This window comes from Lithobates pipiens, unplaced genomic scaffold (assembly GCF_037356315.1).
Source record: "Lithobates pipiens isolate NorthernLeopardFrog02 unplaced genomic scaffold, aLitPip1_a1.2 Scaffold_30, whole genome shotgun sequence".
Lineage (NCBI taxonomy): Eukaryota > Metazoa > Chordata > Amphibia > Anura > Ranidae > Lithobates > Lithobates pipiens.
Window position 1 is genome coordinate 81,933,115 of NW_027507791.1, and position 23,551 is coordinate 81,956,665.

A 23,551-nucleotide genomic window follows, 5' to 3' on the forward strand; every position below is an offset into this window, starting at 1 on the left:
TGCCGTCCCAGGTTTGGTAAAACGGTTACTGTGATGAGATGCGGGGCAGATAAACATCACAAATGCAGAAAGCCTTGCAATCAGTGAAATGAATACAAGGCTTTTCCTGAATGGAAGGGGTGTACACTGAGCAACCTGATGTGACCAGTGTACTATTGTTGAAACTACAAAATCTCAGCCCCTGACTTCTCGCACGTCTAGTACTCTGAGGGCTGAATGGAAGCAAGCACCGAAAAAAAAAAAAAAAAAAAAAAAAAAAAAAAAAAAAACGGACACAGACTTGTGAATTCCAGCAGTAGTACACCAATTCTAGCATGTCACTTGTACACCTCTATTCAGAAAAGGCCTTGTATTCTTTTAACTATGCATCTGTTTGGAGATGGAGAGACTGCTGTCCATACAAACACATGCATGCAATAAAAAGTATGTAAGGCTATTTTCCCCGAATAGGTGTACAATGAGCTGTATTACAGGATGTTCAGTCCTTCAATTCACCTCTACAGTACAGTAAGGGTCTAATGTTTGGCAAGGAGTCTTGTAGTTCTGACAACAGTACACTGATTGTAGAGAGTTTCCTTATACACCTCCATTCAGAAAGACCCTTGCATTTTCAGAGTGCAAGGCTTTCTGTAATTGGAGGAAGGGGACATCATCATGATCTCCCCTCCGCCAAATCACAAAAAGCACTGCAGTCAGTGAAATACAATGTCATGAAAGTAATTTTCAACCTTTCTAAATCTGCAGCTTTCAATAGAAAGCCTGATTAGAGGTCAAACGATATATATCGGCCGGTGTCCTATCATATAAGGTCCCCCATCGGATAGTGTCCGCTGTGTACTGCACATGCTCAGTACACAGCAACACAGATTCCAAAAATAGCAGAGGATGAACGGCGCCTGCGCCGTGAGTCCAGGTTCTATCCCCACCATCCAAGTGGACATAGAGTAGGAATATAAAAGAGCCGAGCATGAAGCGTGGCGAGCAAAGCTCTCCCGCGAGGGGCCCTCTAATTTTCACAACCCTATGTCCGCTTGGATGGTGGGGCTACCACCTCCACTCACAGCGCAGGCGCCGTTCATCTTCGGAGATTTTCCGAAGCTTCTTCTGCCCTGTACTGCGTGTGTGCAGTATGGGGCGGACACCATGATGGCAGGACACCATCTGATATTTGCCGTTTAATCGGCATTGGCCGACTGTGCTGATAAAAAGGCTGATTATAACTACAGCGCGACTTGCAAATGACTTCTGTAATAGAAGTCAATGCAAGTTGCCTGAGTCTTCAGTGAAGCGAATTCCCTCCTCTCTGGGCAGTTTGCCAAGAAAAGAGTAAAGAGATACAATGTTTATAATCAATGAGCTGAACTCTGTGTGTACTCTCAGTTTAACCATTTAAAAGACAATCTTTTCTAACACTTGTTGCTTACAAGTAAAAATCCTGTATTTTCTGCCAGAAAATCACTTAGAACCCCCCAAAACCACATACACAATAGAGGTTGTTGCAATATTTTATGTCACGCTGCATTTGCGCAGAGGTCTTTCAAATGCAATTTTTTTTGGAAGAAAATACACTGATTAAATGCGAATTGCATGCGCTTCGGCAGTTGTGTTCATTCATATCAATGGGCAGGAGTGGTGGAGGAGCGGCATACACCACTCCAAAAGACGCTGCTTGCAGGACTTTGCAGGCACTTTACAGGCGCCATTTTTAGCCAAAAAGCACCTGAAAAACGCCCCAGTGGGAAAGGTGTCTGTTAGATTTTATAAGATGAGGGGGGGGGGGGGGAGAAGAATCCCGGCATCATATATCGGCCAACGTGATTTCTAAATATCGGCATCGGCCAGAGAAAAACCCATATCGGTCGACCTCTACTGGTGATCCTACCATGAAGGTCCATGTTTTAGTACTTCCCATTTAAAAAAAAAAAAAAAAGAAGAGGTGACAATGTCCTGTCCCAGTCTCCCAGTTCTGCTCCTGTGTTACCATGCAAATCGAGAAGCAAGAATTTTAAAATGCACATGCATGGTCTGCTGTCACCATCAGGAAACCCATCTTGAAAAACGGCACGCAGCCAATACTGCGAGTTCAAACAGACAAGAAGCAGGCTGCAGGAAAACAGAAGCACTGAGATGCAAGAGAAATAAAAAATAAATAAAGACACAAGTCCAATCTGTGTGATTATATGTCAGTATTACATTGTATATCCCTGTATGTCGTTCAGGTGCTTATCTAATAGTTTCTTGAAACTATAGATGCCCCCTGCTGAGACCACCACTTGTGGAAGGGAATGCCACACCCTTGCTACTCTTACAGTAAAGACCACTCTACATAGTGGCCATAAGTCTTGTTAAACTCCCTTTTGCGACTTTTGTTAAAAAAAAAAAATCCCTTTTGCGAAAAGTTTGAGAGTATCCCACAGTAGGGCTCATACTGGTCACTGGAAGTTCAATATGGCACCTCATGCCAATGAACTCTGAGGATCTGAAAAAGAATTATTGCTCTACATAAAGATGGCCTAGGCCAGTGATGGCGAACCTCGGCACCCCAGATGTTTCAGAACTACATTTCCCATGATGCTCATGCACTCTGCAGTGTAGTTGAGCATCATGGGAAATGTAGTTCCAAAACATCTGGGGTGCCAAGGTTCGCCATCACTGGCCTAGGCTATAAGAAGATTGCCAAGACCCTGAAACTGAGCTGCAGATGACCAAGACCGTGCAGCGGTTTAACAGGACAGGTTCCACTCAGAACAGGCCTCGCCATGGTCGACCAAAGCATGTGCGCAGCGTCATATCAAGAGGTTGCCTTTTGGAAATAGCCATAGGAGTGCTGGCAGCATTGCTGCAGAGGTTGAAGGGGTGGGGTGGGTCAGCCGGTCAGTGCTCAGACCATACACAGCACACCGCATTAAATTGGTCTGCGTGACTGTCGTGCCAGAAGGAAGATGAAGCACAAGAAAGCCCAAACCGTTTGCTGAAGACAAGCAAACTAAGGACATGGATTACTGGAACCATGTCCTGTGGTCTGATGAGACCAAGATAAACATATTTGGTTTAGATGGTGTCAAGTGTGTGTAGCGGCAACCAGGTGAAGAGTACAAAGACAAGTGTGCCTACAGTCAAGCATGGTGGTGGGAGTGTCAGTCTGGGGCTGCATGAGTGCTGTGGCACTAGGAAGCTGTAGTTTGTTGAGGGAACCATGAATGCCAAAATGTACTGCGACATACTGAAGCAGAGCATGATCCCCTCCCTTCAGAGACTGGGCCTCAGTAGTATTCCAACATAACTCCAACACAACCACTGCCTTGCTAAAGCAGATGATAAAAAGGTGGACTGGCCGAGCATGTCTCCAGACCTAAACCCCATTGATCTGTGGGGCATCCTCAAATAGAAGGTATAGGAGCACAAGGTCTCCAACATCCACCAGCTCTGTGATGCCATCATGGAGGAGTGGAAGAGGACTCCAGTGGCAGCTTGTGAAGCTCTGGGGATCTCCATGCCCAAGAGAGTTAAGGCAGTGCTGGAAAATAATGGTGGCCACACAAAATAGACAATTTGGGCCCAATTTGGACATTTTCACTTAGGGGTGTACTCACTTTTGTTGCCAGCGGTTTAGACATTAATAGGTGTGTGTTGAGTTTTGAGGTGACAGCAAAATTTACACTGTTATACAAGCTGTACACTCACTACTTTACATTGTAGCAAAGTGTAATTTCTTCAGTGTTGTCACATGAAAAAATAATAAAATATTTCCAAAAATGTGAGGGGTGTAATACATACATCTCTATTGAGGGTTGGAGTCATCCTAGAGATGTTCTATGTCTAGACAGCATACATTACACTTCTAGGGAATTTCCTTGCGCTTCACAAAAAAATAAAAGCTTCAGCAGTTGCCAAGAACACCATAAAACAAACCGAACTGAAAAGCAGAAACAATCACAGCAAACTGCTACCATTACAAACCATTTTAGACACGGCTGCAATTTAACACCATCATTTAGTCTATTGAGACCAAGCGAATCTGAAACAGTCGGATGAACAATGATGCACGATTGGTTTCTGAGGTATAAATAATCTACACGCTCATGTAGATATTTTTATTTCAGAAAATAGTCAGTTTCAGTGTTACACTTTTAGGATTACTCAAATTTTAAAAGACAATTTGATAGCAGAATTAAAAAACGAGTTCCACCCAAAAGTGGAATTTCCGCTTTAAGCACGCCGACCCCTTACAGGCCACATTTGGCAGTCTCTTTGGGGTGGGGGTTATCCAATTTTGACAGGTACATCGCTGACATCTGCAGCTCCATAAAAAGGTGAATGGAGCGTCCAATCAGGTCCACCTGAAAAACTGACAGGAGGATCTGACTGGACAGCCTGTGTGAAAGGGGCCTTTCAAGAAATGACTGCAAAAAGTTATAATAAAAATATTGTAGCAAAATGAATTGTAAATGGATACAGTGTCTAATACTTTACCAAGTGAATGGGGGGGGGGGGGGGGGGGAGCCTGGAAGATCTTTACAATTGTGTGAATTTAAAGCGGTAGTAAACCCGCACATTTTTTTTTTCTTAAACCTGCAAAGCAAAAGGCATAATGAGCTAGTATGAACCGCATACTAGCTCATTATGAAATAATTACCTTAGAACGAGGCCCCGACATCTGGCCCGATCCACGCCGAGGGAGCTGACATGCTCCCTCTGCGTTTCTTCCGGGTATGTGAGTGGCTGGAGCCGCGATATCGTCACCCCCGCGCATGCTCGCGGGAGATTTCATTCCGGCCGCCGGCCACTGCCGGATTTTCAGGCGAGAATCCCCTTGTGCGCATGCGCCGCTGCAGCCAGCGGCGCATACCGAGGGGGATATCTCCTAAACCGTACATGTTTAGGAGATATTTTTTTTACCTACAGGTTATAGGCTTTCCTGTAGGTAAAAGTTTAAAAATCGAGTATACAACCACTTTAAGATCCATCATTCAGGCCCTGGGGGCTTAAAGGTGTTAAACGGTTTTAAAGTCTGAAGATTTTCTACCTGCCAGTTTTTGGGGGATTTTTAACCCCATATTTTCACTGGCAAAACCCCCCTTCTCATATGTGGGCTAACAAAAGCCCAGGCGCCAGGATGCAATTTCTATTCACCATGGTGACCTGGAGCCTGGGATTTGAAGAGCCAATCTCAAATTTCGCCATGAGCACAAGAGCAGAGGCTGAGACACCCATCCCTTAGACCGATGCAGCTCAGGAGCGAGCACACACATACAATCACAGAGAAAGCAGCTTTTTGTTGGGGCACTCAACAAGGGGAGGGGCCAGGAGCAACCAAAAAGGAAGGCGAGTTCTACTCTGTGCAAAACACTGCACAGGTAAGTAGAACTTTTTTTTTTTTATAATAAAAAACTTTTACAAACACTTAAAGCATGAAACCCCAAAAGATTTCACACAAAGCTTTCGGAACCTTTGCAAACAAGAGACTGTTATAAATCTGCTCAATGACCCAGGTGGGAGGCCCATAGTGGGCCAACCATGGTGAAATGTGAAGCGTCTAAGGACAGTGGTCCATGTCACCCTCCTATGGTCTACGAATCTTGCGCCAATGGTGCAGATAGTATGACCCACATAAAGGGGACATGAGAGAAAGTAAAAATCGCAAATCGGTACTGCATGAAAGACTCTTTACCATTATTTTTTAGAGAATTTTTTTGGCAGTGATGGACAAAAAAAAAAAAAAAAAAACAAAAAAAAAAAAAAAAAAAAAACACATTATGCACTGTGGGTGACCTCCCATCTCCAACCACCTTGCCCTCCTGCCGCTGACTCCCCCTCTCCAACCACCTTGCCCTCCTGCCGCTGACTCCCCCTCTCCAACCACCTTGCCCTCCTGTTGGTAACAGCACTCTAGTGCTCCACAATTATAGTCACTTGCCTAAATGCCTGGTCACACCATCTGCATTAATCTGAAAAAAAAAGCAGCACCCCAAATCTTTCTCTGTAGTTTTGGCCAACACTGCCCCCCAACATTGTACTCCGGATTAATTTTCCCCCCAAGTGCATTATTTTGAATTTAGAAACATTGAACTGCAGTTTTCACCACTGAACTTTCCTCAAGCGATGCCAAATCCTGTTCCACGTTAGACAAATCCAGGGATATCAACCCCAACACAGACATTGCAGCCACCCCTGAGAAACCCCGAACAGAACCTGCCGCAGTATCCGAGTGACAGGGGAGAAATACGACCTACCGCGCCATTGTGGCGACTGCAAACATGCTTCTTAGAGATTTATGGACCAATCTCATGAATTAAATCAATTTTATAGCATGATGAATGTAGCGCTAGGGAGGCAGAGGAGCACACTGCTGACGGACATGATAACCAAGACCAACGGAGGAACTACGCTTAGCAACTAAAATTTGTTTGAAGCTGGAAATATACTAAAAGCAACTGACTAATATAAGGATAATATTAGGGGGGGGGGGGGGGGGGGGGATTTCTGCCAGCTCCTTTGACTACACCTAGAGAAAACCTCACAGCCTCCGGAAGCATTCTATGACCAGGACTGACAGAAGACGGACATTTGGTTTTTAGGACTTGCTTTGTTCCAAGCCATTTAAGGAGCAGGACGAGTCCGAGGACACCAAACACCCATTATCACAAAGAACCCCTGAGAAGAACTTCAGTTTAAAAAAAAAATAAAGATATTTTGCGGAAATCACCTGAATTCCCTCTCCATAATCGATCTCCACCACAAGAGGTCTTCAGTATTCTGAGTTGAATGACAGTCAGCTATATCAACCCACTTCCTCTGAGCCCAGGCTGTTGTGGCTCCTCCCCCACCCTGTGACTGGACAAGGAAAGGAGAAGCAGCACACAGATGGGCCCATCTCTACTATCAGCACATATTAGGTTTTTGTGCTGCTTCTGCCCCATCTCCTAAAGGGGGCTCTGATGGGGACCCGGACATAAGGGGGAGCAACCCGGCGGGGGCCTTGGAGGAGTAGAGGAGGGGGGCGCTGATGAATACACTGTGGCAAAGCGGTAACTCAAAGTAGGTGGGGCTCTGATGGGACCCCGTATGTAAGGGAGGACTTGGCTCGCTTTCTCTCTCCTGACTCACATCAGGCTGATTCAAATAAAGACCCAAGTAATATCCATTCATTTATTATTGACTTATAAAACTGATTTTTTTCCAGCACCTGAACATTTGTAAAATATACGATGTGGCCCTTATACTGAGAAGTTTGGGGACTCCAGGTCTAGGGGACAGCAAACACACATGATGGTAAAGCACAATAAAACCGATACACATTCCAGATGCATCAAGACAAGATACCTTATACTTAAAATATTCTTCCTAAAGTAGTGACAGCACAGTAGAAAAGCCCCGCCAGCAGATGCAGAATGGGACCGTTGCCTTCTATGTGGAAGCAGCGGTCTCTCTGTAGAGGTCTGACACCTCTTGCTGAGTCAGACTTAGAGCTGTGCAAGCAAAGGTCATGTTTCCTGATTGGAGAGCTCTGACTCAGCAGGTGGTGTGTTGGACCTCTGCAGAGAGACCACTGCTTTAAAACACAGAGCAAGGATCCCGCTCTGCATCCGCTGGCGGGAAATATCAATCGGGTTCAGATCTGAAAGGTGTTGTGCTTTGCTGAAAAAGATTCCCTCCCAAACATTTTTTTTTTTTGCAATTTAGAGAGAGGGTAGGAAATAACTTAAGCAAAAGAAATGCATAAAAGTTGTGCTGTCAGTAGAAGCGAATCATACAAAGTACATTGTCTCAGCAGAGTTCCCCTTTAACATAAACCAGTTCTAAGAGGAATCTGCCGGCTCTGAGTACTGAGCGTCCTTCTGGAAATGCTGGTTCCCTGGCTGTCACACTGACCTTCCACCTATAACACTGGAACATCTATATATAGATGAGATTTTCTCCCGGAGAATATCCTATATATTGTAGAGTATAGGAGCCAACAATATGCGATAACCCATAGCAACCCGACACCACATAACAGAGATGAATACTGATTGGATGAGAGGAGTCCAGCATTATACAACCAACATTGCTTTACTGAACCAGACAGAGAGGCCCCACTACACACAAGAAAAAAAAAAAAAAGTTGTATATATATATATATATATATATATATATATATATATACACACACACACACACACACACACACACACCTCCTCCTCCCCCCAGGGCCCCCCCCATATACAGACCCCCCCTCCCCCAGGGGCCCCCCCATATACAGACCACGCCCTCCCCCAGGGGCCCCCCATATACAGACCCCCCCCATATACAGACCACCCCCTCCCCCAGGGCCCCCCCCCCCATATACAGACCCCCCCCTCCCCCAGGGCCCCCCCCCATATACAGATCCCCCCCCTCCCCCAGGGCCCCCCCCCCATATACAGATCCCCCCCCTCCCCCAGGGCCCCCCCCCCCCCCCATATACAGATCCCCCCCCTCCCCCAGGGCCCCCCCCCCCATATACAGATCCCCCCCCCTGGAGTGCACACAGCGGGGTCTCCAGCACAGAAGTGGGATGATGATGATGATGATGATGATGATGATGATGACAGCCCTCCATGTGTATGGAGATGACATGGATGGTCGGAGGAGTGCCCTGCAGAGAACACGTGTGTGCCGGTGATGGGGATGGCGGGGATCACACACCGGCCCAATGAACGCTCCCTCCCGGAGATGTGTAGAGGACACCCGGGGTCACGGACGTACCTGACACCTGCACACCACATCGGCGTCCGTGGCCAGCAGATCCACCACCTTGCCTTTCCCCTCGTCCCCCCACTGTGCCCCGAGGACCACGATGACCTTGTTGCCCACATCGTGCCGGGGTCTCTTCTGTGTGCCAGGGGGGCTGCAGTCGTTGGCGGCCGGTGTGCCGGACATGACCCGAGTCCTCGCTCAGTGACAGACAGATCGGGGCCCACAAAGGCGGGAGAAGTGGAGGAAATGAGCCAGGCACTGAAGGGGCGGAGTCACCGCTACGAGGAGGGAGGGGGCTTTGTCATAAGCGAGGGAGCAGAGGCGGAGCCAACGCCGGGAGGGAGGAGAGAAGAAACCACGCCGCTATAGAGTCAGAACGGTCCTCGCTCTGCCCATTCAGCAAAGAGGAGGAGCCAAGCCAAGAGTGTAGCGAGCACTCCGCTAGAGAGGAGAGGAAGGGGGCGGAGTTATATTGGGAGCGCACACGGGTACACGCCTTTCTGAAGACAGCAGTGGGAGGAGTAAGTCGGAAAACCACTTTGGCCAGAGGGGACAAGTTTATAATTCTAGGGGCAGAAGGAGATAGCAGTGGGGAGGGGTAATCCTTGAAGGCTATAGAGAAGAAAGGGCGGAGATATTCTAATGACCAAGAAGTGGGAGGAGTTAGAAATGTATAACAGAGCTAAGTCATTGAAGGGAGAGCTGACTGAAGGGCATTGTGATAGATGGGTAAGGGGTGGAGTCAGAGTGGCGTGGCGACTCTGCCGTAGAGGGCGTGGTCAGCACAATGAGGGAGGAGGGAAGAGGCGGGGTTACTAGAGCAGGTGTCTAGAGTGTGCACGGGGCCGGGGAGGACCGCGAGTGTCAGGAAAGTCCATCAGGGCGGAGCTCTGCAAAAGGATCAATAGGCGAAGATCAGAACAGGCGAATGGGCGCTGATTAGGCGCAGACTTTGCGCTCAATGGACTTAGAATGGGTGTAAATTAGGTGCAGAATGGGCGCTCAATAGGCTTATATCATGCGTGGATTGGACGCGGAATGGGAGCACAATATGCGTAGATCAGGTGTGGAATGAGCGCTCAAAGGGTGTAGATCAGGCACGGAATGGGCACTAATTAGGCGCAGAATGGGCACTCATGTATAGATCAGGCACAGAATGGGTGCTAATTAAAAGTGGAATGGGTGCTCAATATGGGTAGATCAAACGCAGAATGGCCACTATTTAGGCGCAGACCGGGCACTCAGTAGACACAGAATGGGTGCTAATTAGGTGCAGAATGGGGGCTCAATAGGCATAGATCAGGTGTGGAATGGGCGCTCAATAAGCGTAGAGCAGGCACAGAATGGGTGCTAATTAGGCACAGATCGGGCGCTCAATAGACTTAGATCAGGTGCAGAATGGGCGTTAATTAGGCACAGATCGGGCCCTCAATAGGCACAGATCAGGTGCAGAATTGGCCTTAATTATGCTCAGATCAGGCGTGGATTGGATGCGGAATGGGTGCACAATATGAATAGCTCAGGTGTGAAATGAGCGCTCAAAAGGTGTAGATCAGGCATGGAATGGGCGTCAATAGGTGCAGACTGGGAGCTCAATAGGTGCAGACTGGGAGCACAATATGCGTAGATCAGGTGTGGAATGAGCGCTCAAAGGGTGTAGATCAGGCACGGAATGGGCACTAATTAAGCGCAGAATGGGCACTCATGTATAGATCAGGCACAGAATGGGTGCTAATTAAAAGTGGAATGGGTGCTCAATATGGGTAGATCAAACGCAGAATGGCCACTATTTAGGCGCAGACCGGGCACTCAGTAGACACAGAATGGGTGCTAATTAGGTGCAGAATGGGGGCTCAATAGGCATAGATCAGGTGTGGAATGGGCGCTCAATAAGCGTAGAGCAGGCACAGAATGGGTGCTAATTAGGCACAGATCGGGCGCTCAATAGACTTAGATCAGGTGCAGAATGGGCGTTAATTAGGCACAGATCGGGCCCTCAATAGGCACAGATCAGGTGCAGAATTGGCCTTAATTATGCTCAGATCAGGCGTGGATTGGATGCGGAATGGGTGCACAATATGAATAGCTCAGGTGTGAAATGAGCGCTCAAAAGGTGTAGATCAGGCATGGAATGGGCGTCAATAGGTGCAGACTGGGAGCTCAATAGGTGCAGACTGGGAGCTCAATAGGTGTAGTTCGGGTGCGGAATGGGCACTCAGTAGGTGTAGATCAGGCGCTGAGTGAAGGCTAACTAGTCACTAATCAGGCACAACATGGGCACCCCCTGAGAGCCAGAATAGTCCTGGAGGGGTGTGCATGTGCTGATTGCTATATTTCTGATCTCCGGATTCCAGCGCTGTCATCCTGATCCTGTGTTCATGAAAGGTGAAACAAGGAACTCCTCTGAAAAACGAGCTGTGTTCAGGTGGCGAGGAGGTGATTTGATGCCTCCCCACCTTCTGTTTTAACCTCATAATTGCTGCACCAATGCGCCGCATGCATGGTATAGGTTGCGGGGCATTTGTGAAATTTCCTATTGACTTTAATGGGTCCTGATCAGCGGACTTGCTACCCACAAAATGTGGCATGAGAGAGAAGTTTTGCTGTAGACAAAGACATGTGAACAACCCCATTTGCTGCCTTTATGGCTAGGTTCTCATCTATGCAGGTTGCAGTTGATGCGCTTTGACATCGAGTCCGCCCGACCCCCGGCACGCTTCCACAGGAGCGAAAGTGCACCGCCAGTGGTGCGTTCCTACAGGCAACTGCGTCAGCGCGAGGTGCCGTACAGGCACGGCAATTCTCGCAGGAGAGCCGACTGTTCACAGTATATGTGCATGAGCAGGTCGGCTAGTGGTTAATTGTGTTCACGTGAGAAAAAAAATGCAGCTTACCTTTTTCAAAAAATAGCTACCATCAATTCTATTATCATACCTGTAGGTCCCCCTGGTAGCTTTGCTGAAAAACTCCCACCTAGCAACCCCCACCTCCTGCCGTGTTGCTAGGATGTGAAAACTGTTGGACACTTACTGCCAGCATTGCAGGCGTTAAACCAATGCTTTTCACAACCTAGCAACAGGGCAAGAAATGAGGATTGCTAACTGGGAGTTTTTCGGCCAGGCTTCCTGGTAGGTCCATGTGACCTACAGGTATGACAATGAAATGAATGATCATTTTACAAAGCTGAAGAGTTTCTAAATAATTAATGGAGACCCTTGAGTGTTTAGGCTATTTTCTTTGAAAATTCATCTTGATGCGTTTCCATTGATTTTAATAAAAATGCATGGGGAGGGGGGGGGGGGGGTGGCTAAAGAGGATGGTGCAGCCCTGTTGTGACTTTTATCATACAGTATCTCACAAAAGTGAGTACACCCTCACATTTTTGTAAATATTTTATTATATCTTTTCATACGACACTGAAGACATGACACTTTGCTACAATGTAAAGTAGTGAGTGTACAGCTTGTATAACAGTGTATATTTTCTGTCCCTTCAAAATAACTCAACACACAGGCATTAATGTCTAAACTGCTGGCAACAAAAGGGAGTACACTTCTAAGTAAAAATGTCCAAATTGGGCAGAATTAGCCATTTTCCCTCCCCAGTGTCATGTGACTCATTAGTGATAACAAAGTCTCACATGTGAATGGGGAGCAGGTATGTTAAATGTGGTGTTATCGCTCTCACTCTCTCATACTGTTCACTGGAAGTTCAACATGGCACCTCATGGCAAAGATCTCTTTGAAAATTTGAAAATAATAATTGTTGCTCTTCAAAAAGATGAAAGCGCTAGTAAGTTGGGATTTTATAGGTGCAAAATAATTTTTCGAATATAATGTATAAAAAATTATTTTATTTTGAAAACACAAAATAAGAATTAGTTCATTAAAATATAAGAGAAAAGAGATATTACAAATTTGAGCAATACATCAGTATAAATCTTCCCAACATGTTTCGTACATATATCGGGCTTCCTCCGCGGATGCTGTCCGCTTGCACAGTACAATGCCTTCTATTAAAGAACACAAACAATAAGGTATTAAGGATTAATTCCAAAAAACATACATACATTTACATCTGCTATTTTAGATTATGCATATGTGCCTCCTCTGTCCCTCCTCTCTTCTCGTCTATCCCAGATGATCTTACAAGCCAATGGGGATAGGAGAGAAGGGGCCACCAGGGAGGGAGCAGCGCTGAGTGACATGAGAGAGAACTTATTACAGACAGGCGCTTCCTGCGCTACTCTGCATGCATCTTATTCGGCTTGGGCGGCTCTAGTCCTGCAAAGGGAACGGCGTTCCTGCTGTGAAAAAAGTGCAGGGACGCCATTCCCGCAGGATTTGAGCCCTGATAACGGCCCCAAACACACCTCCAAGATGACCACTGCCTTGCTAAAGAATCTGAGGGTAAAGGTGATGGACTGGCCAAGCATGTCTCCAGACCTAAACCCTATTGAGCATCTGTGGGGCATCCTCAAACAGCAGGTGGAGGAGCATCCTGAGAATGCTGCTGGCTGGGAATGTTGCTGTATCGGTAGCAATGGGAGTGACATCTTCCTGCAGAGGAAGCCATTCTGATTTTGCTGAATTTTCAGCAGCAGAGTCACCCTTATATCATCAGCCAAACTGTAGGAAAACAAATAAATATTACCCAATAGTGTAAATATTGACACTACAAACACAGTCTTGTTTAGCACACATCATAGTAAAGTGTTTTGGGCAACAAAATGCTGATTTCTTAAAGTGGTAATAAACCTGCACATTAAAAGAAAAAAAAACCCCTGCAAGGCAAAGGTATAATGAGATAGTATGCAGCGCATACTAGCTCATTATCAAATACTTACCTTAGAATGAAGCCCCCGTATCGGTGCCCGGTCCACGCCAAGGGAGCTGACATCTTGCCTTCAGCGTGTCTTCCAGGTTCGTGGCTCCGGCGCTGTGAGTGGCCGGAGCCGCGATGACGTCACTCCCGCACACGCACGCAGGAGTTTTCTTCCTGGCAAAGTCCAGCAACGCTGCCGGACCTACAGCTGGGGCATTCAGAGTGCATGAACCCCTGACGTCAGCAGCTGCATGCATAGGGAATATACTCCTAAACTGTACGGCAGTGTTGCCAACCGCCCGTATTTTTACGGGTAGCCCATAAAAATGGGCACTTTTTCCCTCGCCCGCAGATGTCCGTAGTAGCGGGAAAGTGCCAGTAAAAAATAGCAGTGACCGTTCCAGCTTGGAACTGCAGTTTTCGGAGCTTGCAGAGCAGATCTCCTGTATTCGGCCAGCGGGGGGGGGGGACAGATCTCAGAGTGAAATAGAACATACCGCCAGGAGTGCCAGTTTTTAAAACTGTAACCAGGAGGCTGAGCAGCACATGAAACGGAGCCCTGCATCCAGAGTTCACGGGGAGCCAGGCACGGACGGAGTGACAGCTGAGCCCAGACGGTGACAGCAGGGGATGATGGCAGGCTGCTGACGCAGGGGTTGATGGAGGCAGAGGGGAATGGATGGAGGCAAAGGGGAATGGACGGAGGCAGAGGGGATGATGGAGGCAGGGGGGATGATGGAGGGAGAGGGGGATGGATGGAGGCAGAGGGGAATGGATGGAGGCAGGAGGGGTGATGGAGTCAAAGGGGGATGCAGGGGGTGATGGTGACAAGTGATGGAGGCATATAAAGGAAATAGAAAAATGCAAACTGTACACCCAATATAGTAAAGAACATGAGGGTACCTCAATAAATAATGGTAGGGTGTGCTCACAAAAACCAAACTGTCAAAAAAAAGAAAATGAAAAATATATACACACACCCAGGGATTATCTCCTCATATCTGATTTATTGAAAAATTGAACAGCATCACAATACACAGCTCTCCATCGTGAACCTAACCTCCCCCACATATACCCACCACACCCCACTTTTATACTGGCTGGATCGGATGTAATTATCCATGCTCTTATGTGACATTGATTGGTTACATCCATATTGTGGGAACAGTCTCCTTCTGATCAACCCCTGGGTGTTCTGGAGTGCCATGCTCAGCAGTGCCTTTTCATTTGAATGAGGGACTTCCCTTATCATCCAGCAACTTGTCTATCTTTATATCCCCTGCAGCGGGCATCCAGACAGGCTCCCTGGGACTTCCACATACCCGCACAATTGGGATTAGGTTCTGTGACACAGGTGATGGAGGCAGGAGGTGATTGGACTAAATAATCCACCCTTATATCGAAAATAACAAAAATATATTTTTTTACCTTAATAACATTGCTAATTGCCTAGTGTACTTGTTTGTAGCCTAAATACCGAAATTTGCACCTAAAAATGTAATTTTGTTACTTTTGTGAAATGCCAGTAAAAATGTGGCTGTGCCAGTAAATTTGGGGTGTCGTGCCAGTAAATTTCAATCTGGTAGGTTGGCAACATTGCCATACAGGTTTAGGAGATATTAATTTTACCTACAGGTAAGCCTTAATATAGTCTTACCTGTAGGTAAACGTGTAAAATTTGAGTATACAACTGCTTTAAAAGCTTTGTGGGGCATATCTATATGCCCCACAAAGACACCCCTTGAGGCATAATGTAAGTAGAGCGGAGCGTAGTGGTGATGTCAGAGGAAGCAGAGTCTTTTTGTTTGTAAGTCCTTATATTTCCTACAGTAATAAATGGTGTCCGTAACACTACACTACAGGGTTTTGTTTTGTGTTTCCTCCTGAATATTATTGAGCTTTTGAGACCAATATTGAAAGGGGAAATAGTCTAATACATCCATTTGTGCTTAAAGGGGCTGTAAACTGTGGCTGGTAAAAAAAAAAAAACACCTGTAATACAGTGGCATAATGCATACTAGCACATTATTTACATAGTTACATTGTAGGTGAGGTTTGAAAAAAGACAAAGAAGTCCATCAAGTCCAACCTGTGTGTGTGTGATTATATGTTAGTATTACATTGTATATCCCTGTATTTTGCAGTCGCTCAGGTGCTTATCTAATAGTTTTTTAAAACCATCAATGTTTAGATTGCATTCATATTTTTGCGAACCAAATGCATTATTTTACATTTCTCGACATTGAACCTCATTTGCCATCTAGTTGCCCACCCCATCAATTTGTTCAGATCTTTTTGCAAGGTTTCCACATCCTGCTGATAAGATATTGTCCTGCTTAGCTTAGTATCGTCCACAAATACAGAGATTGAACTGTTTATCCCATCCTCCAGGTCCTTTATGAACACTACCCACCCCTGACCATTCCCAGTACTTCCCTCTGAACTTGCCCTTGTAGCCGGTTTTCCATCCATGTACTCACCCTGTGGTTCATGCCAATGGACCTTATTTTGTACAGTCAACATTTATGGGGAACTGTGTCAAATGCTTTTGCAAAATCCAGATACACCATGTCTAGAAGCCTTCATTTATCTAGATGGCAACTCTCCTCCTCATAAAAGGTTAATAGATTGGTTTGGCAAGAACGATTCTTCATGAATCCATGCTGATTACTGCTAATGATACAGTTTTCATTACTAAAATTCTTGTATATTGTCTCTTATAATCCCCTCCAAGAGTTTGCATATTATTGATGTTAGGCTAATGCCGCGTACACACGTAGCCGTCTATCCGACGGACTTAGTCTGGCGGACTTCCCACCAGACTGCTGGCGGACTTCCCGCCAGACTGTCCGCCGGACTTTCTGAACGGACTACTTGCCCACACACGGCACTTTTTCAGCGGACTAATACGGTGTACTAAGTCCGCCGTACTATCCGCCCTACTGAACGGACTCGCCCACGCACACGGAGGAAAGTCCGCTCATTTCGAGCGTGTCTCCAGGTAGGCGGGGCCCGCGAAGGAGACGTCGCTGGCCCCGCCACCTGGTATGGACTTAAAGGGGAACCCCAACACTGAAAAAAAATCCGCGTGGGGGTCCCCCCCAAGTCCACAACAGACCCTTGTCCGAGCACGCTACCGGCCGGCCAGGAAAGGAGGGGCGAGCGAGCGCCCCCCCCCTCCTGAGCCGTACCAGGCCACGTGCCCTCAACATGGGGGGTGCCTTGGGGAAAGGGGGGCCGCGCGCCCCCCCACCCCAAAGCACATTGTCCCCATGTTGATGAGGACAAGGGCCTCTTCCCGACAACCCTGGCCGTTGGTTGTCGGGGTCTGCGGGCGGGGGGTTTATTGGAATCCGGGAGCCCCCTTTAATAAGGGGGCCCCCGGATAACCGCCCCCCACCCTATGTGAATGAGTATGGGGTACAATGTACCCCTACCCATTCACCTGTAAAATAAAGTACAAAAAAAAACACAACACACAAGATAAAATAGTTTATTGCACAGCTCCGGGGGTCTTCCGTCTTCGGGGGTCTTCTCGCCGGACTCCTCCGCTATCTTCTTGTAGCTCTTTTGCTAGCGGAGGAGCCCGGCATTCTTCTTCATCGCCGCGGCCTCTTCTTCCGACTTCGGGGGTCTTGTCCCTCTCTTTGGTTCTTCTGCCGGGTCACAGCGCCTTCTTATAGCTCTTTTACAGGCGGTGGCCCGGTCTTCTGTCGCCGCCGCCGCCTTCCGTTCTTCTTCTTCTTCTCCTTCTTCTCCTGGAGATGTTGACTCGAAGCTCTCTCCGGCCGCAATGCCAGGGACGAGCTGCGCGGTGACTTATATAGGGACAAGGGGCGGGGTCATCGGTTGATGTCACATGGGTTGATGTCACATGGTGACCCTGCCCCCTTACGATGTCACAGTCCCGGAGGATGCTGGGACTGTCGCCATGTGATGACCCCGCCCCTTGTCCCTATATAAGTCACCGCGCAGCGCATCCCTGGCATTGCGGCCGGAGAGAGCTTCGAGTCAACATCTCCAGGAGAAGAAGAAGAAGAAGAAGAAGAACGGAAGGAGGCGGCGGCGGCGACAGAAGACCGGGCCACCGCCTGTAAAAGAGCTATAAGAAGGCGCGGTGGCCCGGCAGAAGAACCGAGGAGGGGGACAAGACCCCCGAAGTCGGAAGAAGAATGCCGGGCTCCTCCGCTAGCAAAAGAGCTACAAGAAGATAGCGGAGGAGTCCGGCGAGAAGAACCCCGAAGACGGAAGACCCCCGGAGCTGTGCAATAAATTATTTTATCTTGTGTGTTGTTTTTTTTTTGTACTTTATTTTACAGGTGAATGGGTAGGGGTACATTGTACCCCATACTCATTCACATAGGGTGGGGGGCCAGTTATCCCCCTTATTAAAGGGGCTCCCGGATTCCGATAAGCCCCCCGCCCGCAGACCCCGACAACCAACGGCCAGGGTTGTCGGGAAGAGGCCCTTGTCCTCATCAACATGGGGACAAGGTGCTTTGGGGTGGGGGGGACTTTCTATGTTCGCCGTACTTTCGGGTCAAAAAAGTATGCCGGAGCCTACACACGGGGGGATTGTCCGGCGGACTTGAGTTTGCCGGACTTTTCCACCCGCTTGTTTGATCGTGTGTACGCGGCATAACTGGTCTGTAATTCCCAGAGATGTATTTTGGGCCCTTTTTAAATATTGTTTTCTCCAATTAGCTGGTACCATTCCAGTTAGTAGACTCTCAGTAAAAATTAGGAACAATGGTCTGGAAATTACTTGACTGGGTTCCATAAGTACCCTCAAATGCAAGACATCTGGTCCCGGTGAGTCCCAAGTCTAATTTTAATTCTGTCCTCTGTTAACCATGAAGGTGCTTCTTGTGATGTTTCATAAGGATAAACATTGCAGTTTTGGTTACTGAAGCCCCCCGATTCCCTCATGAAGACTGAGAAGAAGAATAAATTCAATACCTTCGCCATCTCCCCATTCTTTGTAACTAGATGTCCTTTCTCATTCTTTATGGGGCCATTATGCTCTGTCCTCCCTTTTTTACTGTTTACGTACTTAAAGAACTTCTTGGGATTTTTTTTGCTCTCCTCCGCTGTGTGTCTTTCGTGTTCTATCTTAGCCGCCCTAATTGCACCCTTACATTTCTTGTTGCATTCTTTATAAAGTCTGAATGCTGATGATGATCCCTCAACCTTGTATTTTTTGAAAGCCATCCAGGACTTTTGTTCACTCTTTTTAATTTATTACCCAATGGGGTACATTGGCTAATGCCCTTATTTAATATGCTCTTAAAGAAAACCCATCTCTCCTCTGTGTACTTGGTTCCTAAGATTTTATCCCAATTCATGCTGTCATGGTTATGCAGTGATCTTCCTGTGTTTGCTAACCTCCCCTCATGTGTTCAGACTAAGAGGCCAGCCACTTCCACCTGGTGGTTTTTATAACCTCTCCTCTAAGCATGGCTCCACCCCAGGCCCTATCAGGGAGCCCTATATTAACCTGTGCACTGCAGGCCATCAGGGCTGATCAACCATTGTGTATTCCTTTGTGTGTTCAGCTTCCTGTTTCCTGCTGTGTGCTCTTCTGTTGTTCCGTTACCGACTTTGGCATGTCTTTGACTATCCCTGTTTGCCTGGGATCCTGACCTTTTGGCATGTCCCTGTCTATTTCTGTCTGCTTGTGGCCCTGACCTTGGCTTTGTCCCTCACCATCCCTATCCTCCTGTTGCCTACTGTGGGTGTGAGCTGGGGGTCACGACCTGGAGCCAGTTGCAGCCAAGTCCATCCTCACCACTCGAGGCTCTGGTGAACACCTGCTGGCTCTTAGGCCGCGTACACACGGGCGGATTGTCTGTCCAACTTAGTCCGCTGAACAGTGTTTCAGCGGACAATCCGCTCGTGTGTGGGCTTCAGCGGACTTTTTCAGCGGACAGTCTGACGAACAAAGTCTTACGGAATTTCCGTAAGACAGTCCGTTCAAACTTGGTTTTGTCCGTCCAAACTTGGTTTCAGCGGACAGTCCGCTCGTGTGTAGGCAAGTTGGACGGACTAAGTATGGCGCATGCTCAGAAAGGGTTTACACGGCCGAAGGTTGCATTGCAGTGTATAGGACGTCGTTTTTCTAGTCCCGTCGTACGTGCTGTACACGTCATCACGCACGCTTTCAGCGGACTGTCTGCTCATCGTGTGTGGTCGAGTCCGTTCATGCAAATTTTGAACGGACTGTCTGTCTGTCTGCCCCCCCCTCCCCCCAGGCCCTATATACTCACAACAGCAGTATACAGGCGGTGCAAACAAGACAGGGACTGTGTAGGTTTGTTGTTAAGTAGAATCTGTTTGTAATTTTGAACTGGTACATTTTTAAAATATAGCTCCAGTCAAAAAATCTATTTTTAAGCTTTTTGGAAAACATAGGAAAGGGTTATCACCCCAGTATAATGGTGTTGCCACAACACTGTAAGTCCTCAAAGTGACTCTTGGTGGACGCTGGAGCACCCTGCTGTGAACGATTATATCAAGAATTGTAATTACATGCCATCGTTGAACAGTGGTAGAAAAATTGGGCCTCTGGTGGTTGTGGTGGTGGTGCCACAACACTATAAGTCCTCACAGTTACTCTTGGTGGGTGCAGGAACGGGCCCTGCTGTGAAATATTATATCAAGAATTGTAATTACATGCCCCTGTTAAACAGGTGCTGAAAAATTGGGCCTTAGGCACTGCTTGCTGGTGCCACGACACTGCAACCTCTCCCAGATACTCTAGTTGGAGTGCAGGAATGAGCCCTGCTGCAAAGCATTGCATCAAAAATTGTATTACATGCCCCTGTTAAACAGGGGCTGAAAAATTGGGCCTTAGGCACTGGTGCCACAACACTGCAACCTCTCCCATATACTTTAGTTGGAGTGCAGGAATGAACCCTGCTGCAAAGCATTGCATCAAAAATTGTATTACATGCCCCTGTTAAACAGGGGCTGAAAAAATGGGCCTTAGGCACTGATGCTGGTGCCACGACACTGCAACCTCTCCCATATACTCTATTTGGAGTGCAGGAATGAGCCCTGCTGCAAAGCATTGCATCAAAAATTGTAATTACATGCCCCTGTTAAACAGGGGCTGAAAAATTGGGCTGGTGGCATCACCCAGAACCAAAAATGTTCTTCCAAGATATCAGAAGGATCATTGAGGAGGAAGAGGATAGTCAGTCAACATAACAGAACAGTCACTCAGCATCAGCATAGGCAGTCTTGAAGGGATGTGACATTTAAAAAAAAATTATTCGGTTACATCAGCTTCAGGTGCTTGGTAGCTGGTGGTGATCCAAGACTGATTCATCTTTATGAAGGTCAGTCGATCAACCGAGTCGGTGGACAGGCGCACCCTGTGATCGGTTACAAAGCCACCAGCAGCACTGAAGGTGTGTTCCGAAAGAACGCTGGATGCAGGACAGGCCAGTATCTCAATTGCATACTGTGCAAGCTCTGGCCAGTAATCCTTCCTCAAGACCCAGTAAGCCAGAGGATTTTCAGTGGGAAAGGTGTCCAAGTCTGACCTTGCCCCTAGGTATTCCTGCACCATGTAAATCAGACGCTGGCAATGGTTGCTGGAACCGATCATACCTTGGGGCTGCGGACTAAAAAATTGTCTAAAAGCATTGGTCAGATGGCCACCTTCTCCACCGCTCCTTCTGTGACTGACCAAAGCCACAGCAAAACGTTGTCCAGGACCAGGAGTTTGTAACCTCCCAGTCTCTGGGAACGCATTGCACAGACCTTTCTGCAAGGCCTCCCAGAGATGTCTCATCCTCTACTCCCTCTGCGATGGCAAGATAAGGTCCGCAACCTTACCCTTGTACCGTAGATCAAGGAGAGTGGCCAGCCAGTAATGGTCCCTCCCCTTGATCCGAAGAATACGAGGATCCCTCCGCAGGCTTTGCAGGATCGGGGAGGCCATGCAGCGTAGGTTAGCTGAGGCATTCGGTCCGGAGTCCTCTGGGTCACTAAGGACAACATGATCCGCAGCCACCTCCTCCCAGCCACGTACAAGTCCACGTCTTTCCTGGGACTGTAAATCATTCCTAAAAGACTGCTGCTGCTGATGCTGAGTGCCAGGCTCCACCTCAATGCTGACACAAGCCTCCTCCTCATCCTCTTCCTGTGTGATGGGTGGGACAGCAGGAACACTGTCTGGATAAAGGGGGCCTTGAGAGGCAAGGAAGTCCTCCTCTTCCTGCCTCTGTTCTGCCTCAAGTGCCCTGTCCATTATTCCACGCAGCGTATGCTCCAAGAGGTGGACAAGAGGTACAGTGTCACTGATGCATGCACTGTCACTGCTCACCATCCTTGTGGCCTCCTCAAATGGTGACAGGACAGTGCATGCATCCCTGATCATGCCCCACTGGCGTGGTGAAAAAAAACGAGCTCCCCTGACCCTGTCCTGGTGCTGTAGTCGCACAGGTACTCATTGATGGCCCTCTGCTGCATGTGCAGCCGATGCAGCATGGCCAATGTTGAGTTCCACCTGGTGGGCATGTCACATATAAGGCGGTTCTTGGGCAGGTTCAACTCCTTTTGGAGCTCCAGACAACTGAGAACTGGCATTAAATGATTGGCGGAAATGCACACAGACTTTCCTGGCCTGCCTCAGGACATCCTGTAAGCCCGGGTACCTGCCCAAGAACCGCTGCACCACCAGGTTAAGGACGTGAGCCACACAGGGCACATGGGTCAGTTGTCCCTGTCGGAGGGCAGAGAGGGGGTTGGTGCCATTGTCGCAAACCACCATTCCTGGCTTAAGCTGGCGTGGCATCAACCACCTCTCAGCCTGCCCCTGCAGAGCTGACAAAATATCTGCCCCAGTGTGGCTCCTGTCCCCCAAACAAACTAGCGCAAGCACGGCATGGCATCTTTTAGCCTGCGTACTTGCAGAGCCCCTTGAACGCCTACAGGGCACTGCTGGTTCTGAGGACTTAGCACTGGAAGAGGCCATGGAGGAGGAAGAAGAGGAGGGGGTGGTGGAGAGAGGTGTGTCACAACCAGTAGTAGCATTTTGGATGCATGGTGGCGGAACAACCTCCAACACTACTGGACCTTCTCCTGCAACCTTCCCAGCTGCCAGGAGAGTGACCCAATTGGCCGTGAAAGATAGGTAACGTCCCTGTCCATACATGCTGGACCATGAGTCAGCTGTAATATGCACCTTACCACTGACCGCCCTGTCCAGCGAGGCAAGGCCATTGCCTTCCATATGCTGGTAGAGAGCCGGAATCGCTTTCCGTGAGAAAAAGTGGAGTTTGGGGACCTGCCACTGAGGAACCGCACATATGTGGTGCCCAGGCGGCTGATGTTTTGGCCAAGCGAGATACGTTTGAGACATATGTTGCAAATAGCAGCAGTGCGATCTGATGCACTGGTCCCAAAAAAGCCCACACCAAAGAACTTTTGGAATAACGCGTAGAGACAGATGCTGGGCATCCTCCTGGAGCATGTACCCAACACTGTGCTCAAACAGTTCGGGGGATTTCTCAGGAGGACATGGTGGGTCTAGGGAAGGAGTGACTGATGACATTGGGACGAGGGAAGAGGACGCGTTGGCAGCTGCTTTGCTAGTACCCTGAGCCTGGGTGAGAGAGGATGAGGAGGATGAAGAGGGCTTGGTCATCCACTCTACCAAGTCTTCGGCATGATACGGCTCAACACGTCTAGCTGCTGAAAATAAGGACAAGCGTGTCCCATGGCCACTTGCTGATGACAATGCACCGCGTCCACGACCAGCACTGTTGTTTCTAGACACAGAGCCTGCTTGCCCTCTTTTATTGTCTCGTGACTGTCTGCCTCTCCTTGTTGGCCTTCCAGACATAGCAATGGCCTGCAGGGAGATGGGAAAACCAGCAATTGGGTAGTGTATATTGTGCTGGAGGCACACAACACCCACTAACTCCTGCAGATGCTTGTATTAGAGAACACCAGCAAAAAACGGTAGATACAGGTGTATACTGTGCTGTGCTGGAGGCAC

General features: G+C 48.0%; 1 protein-coding gene across 1 annotated transcript in view; it reads right to left on the reverse strand.

Annotated features, from left to right (window-relative positions):
• ADSS1 (adenylosuccinate synthase 1) overlaps window positions 1-9,002 on the reverse strand; it is a gene marked incomplete in the record, with an annotated part of 48,888 nt that extends 39,886 nt beyond the window's left edge. The window contains 1 exon segment of the mRNA XM_077464505.1: window positions 8,728-9,002. Within this exon segment, the coding sequence (XP_077320631.1) occupies window positions 8,728-8,901 (174 nt within the window).
• Between the last annotated feature and the right edge of the window lie 14,549 nt (window positions 9,003-23,551).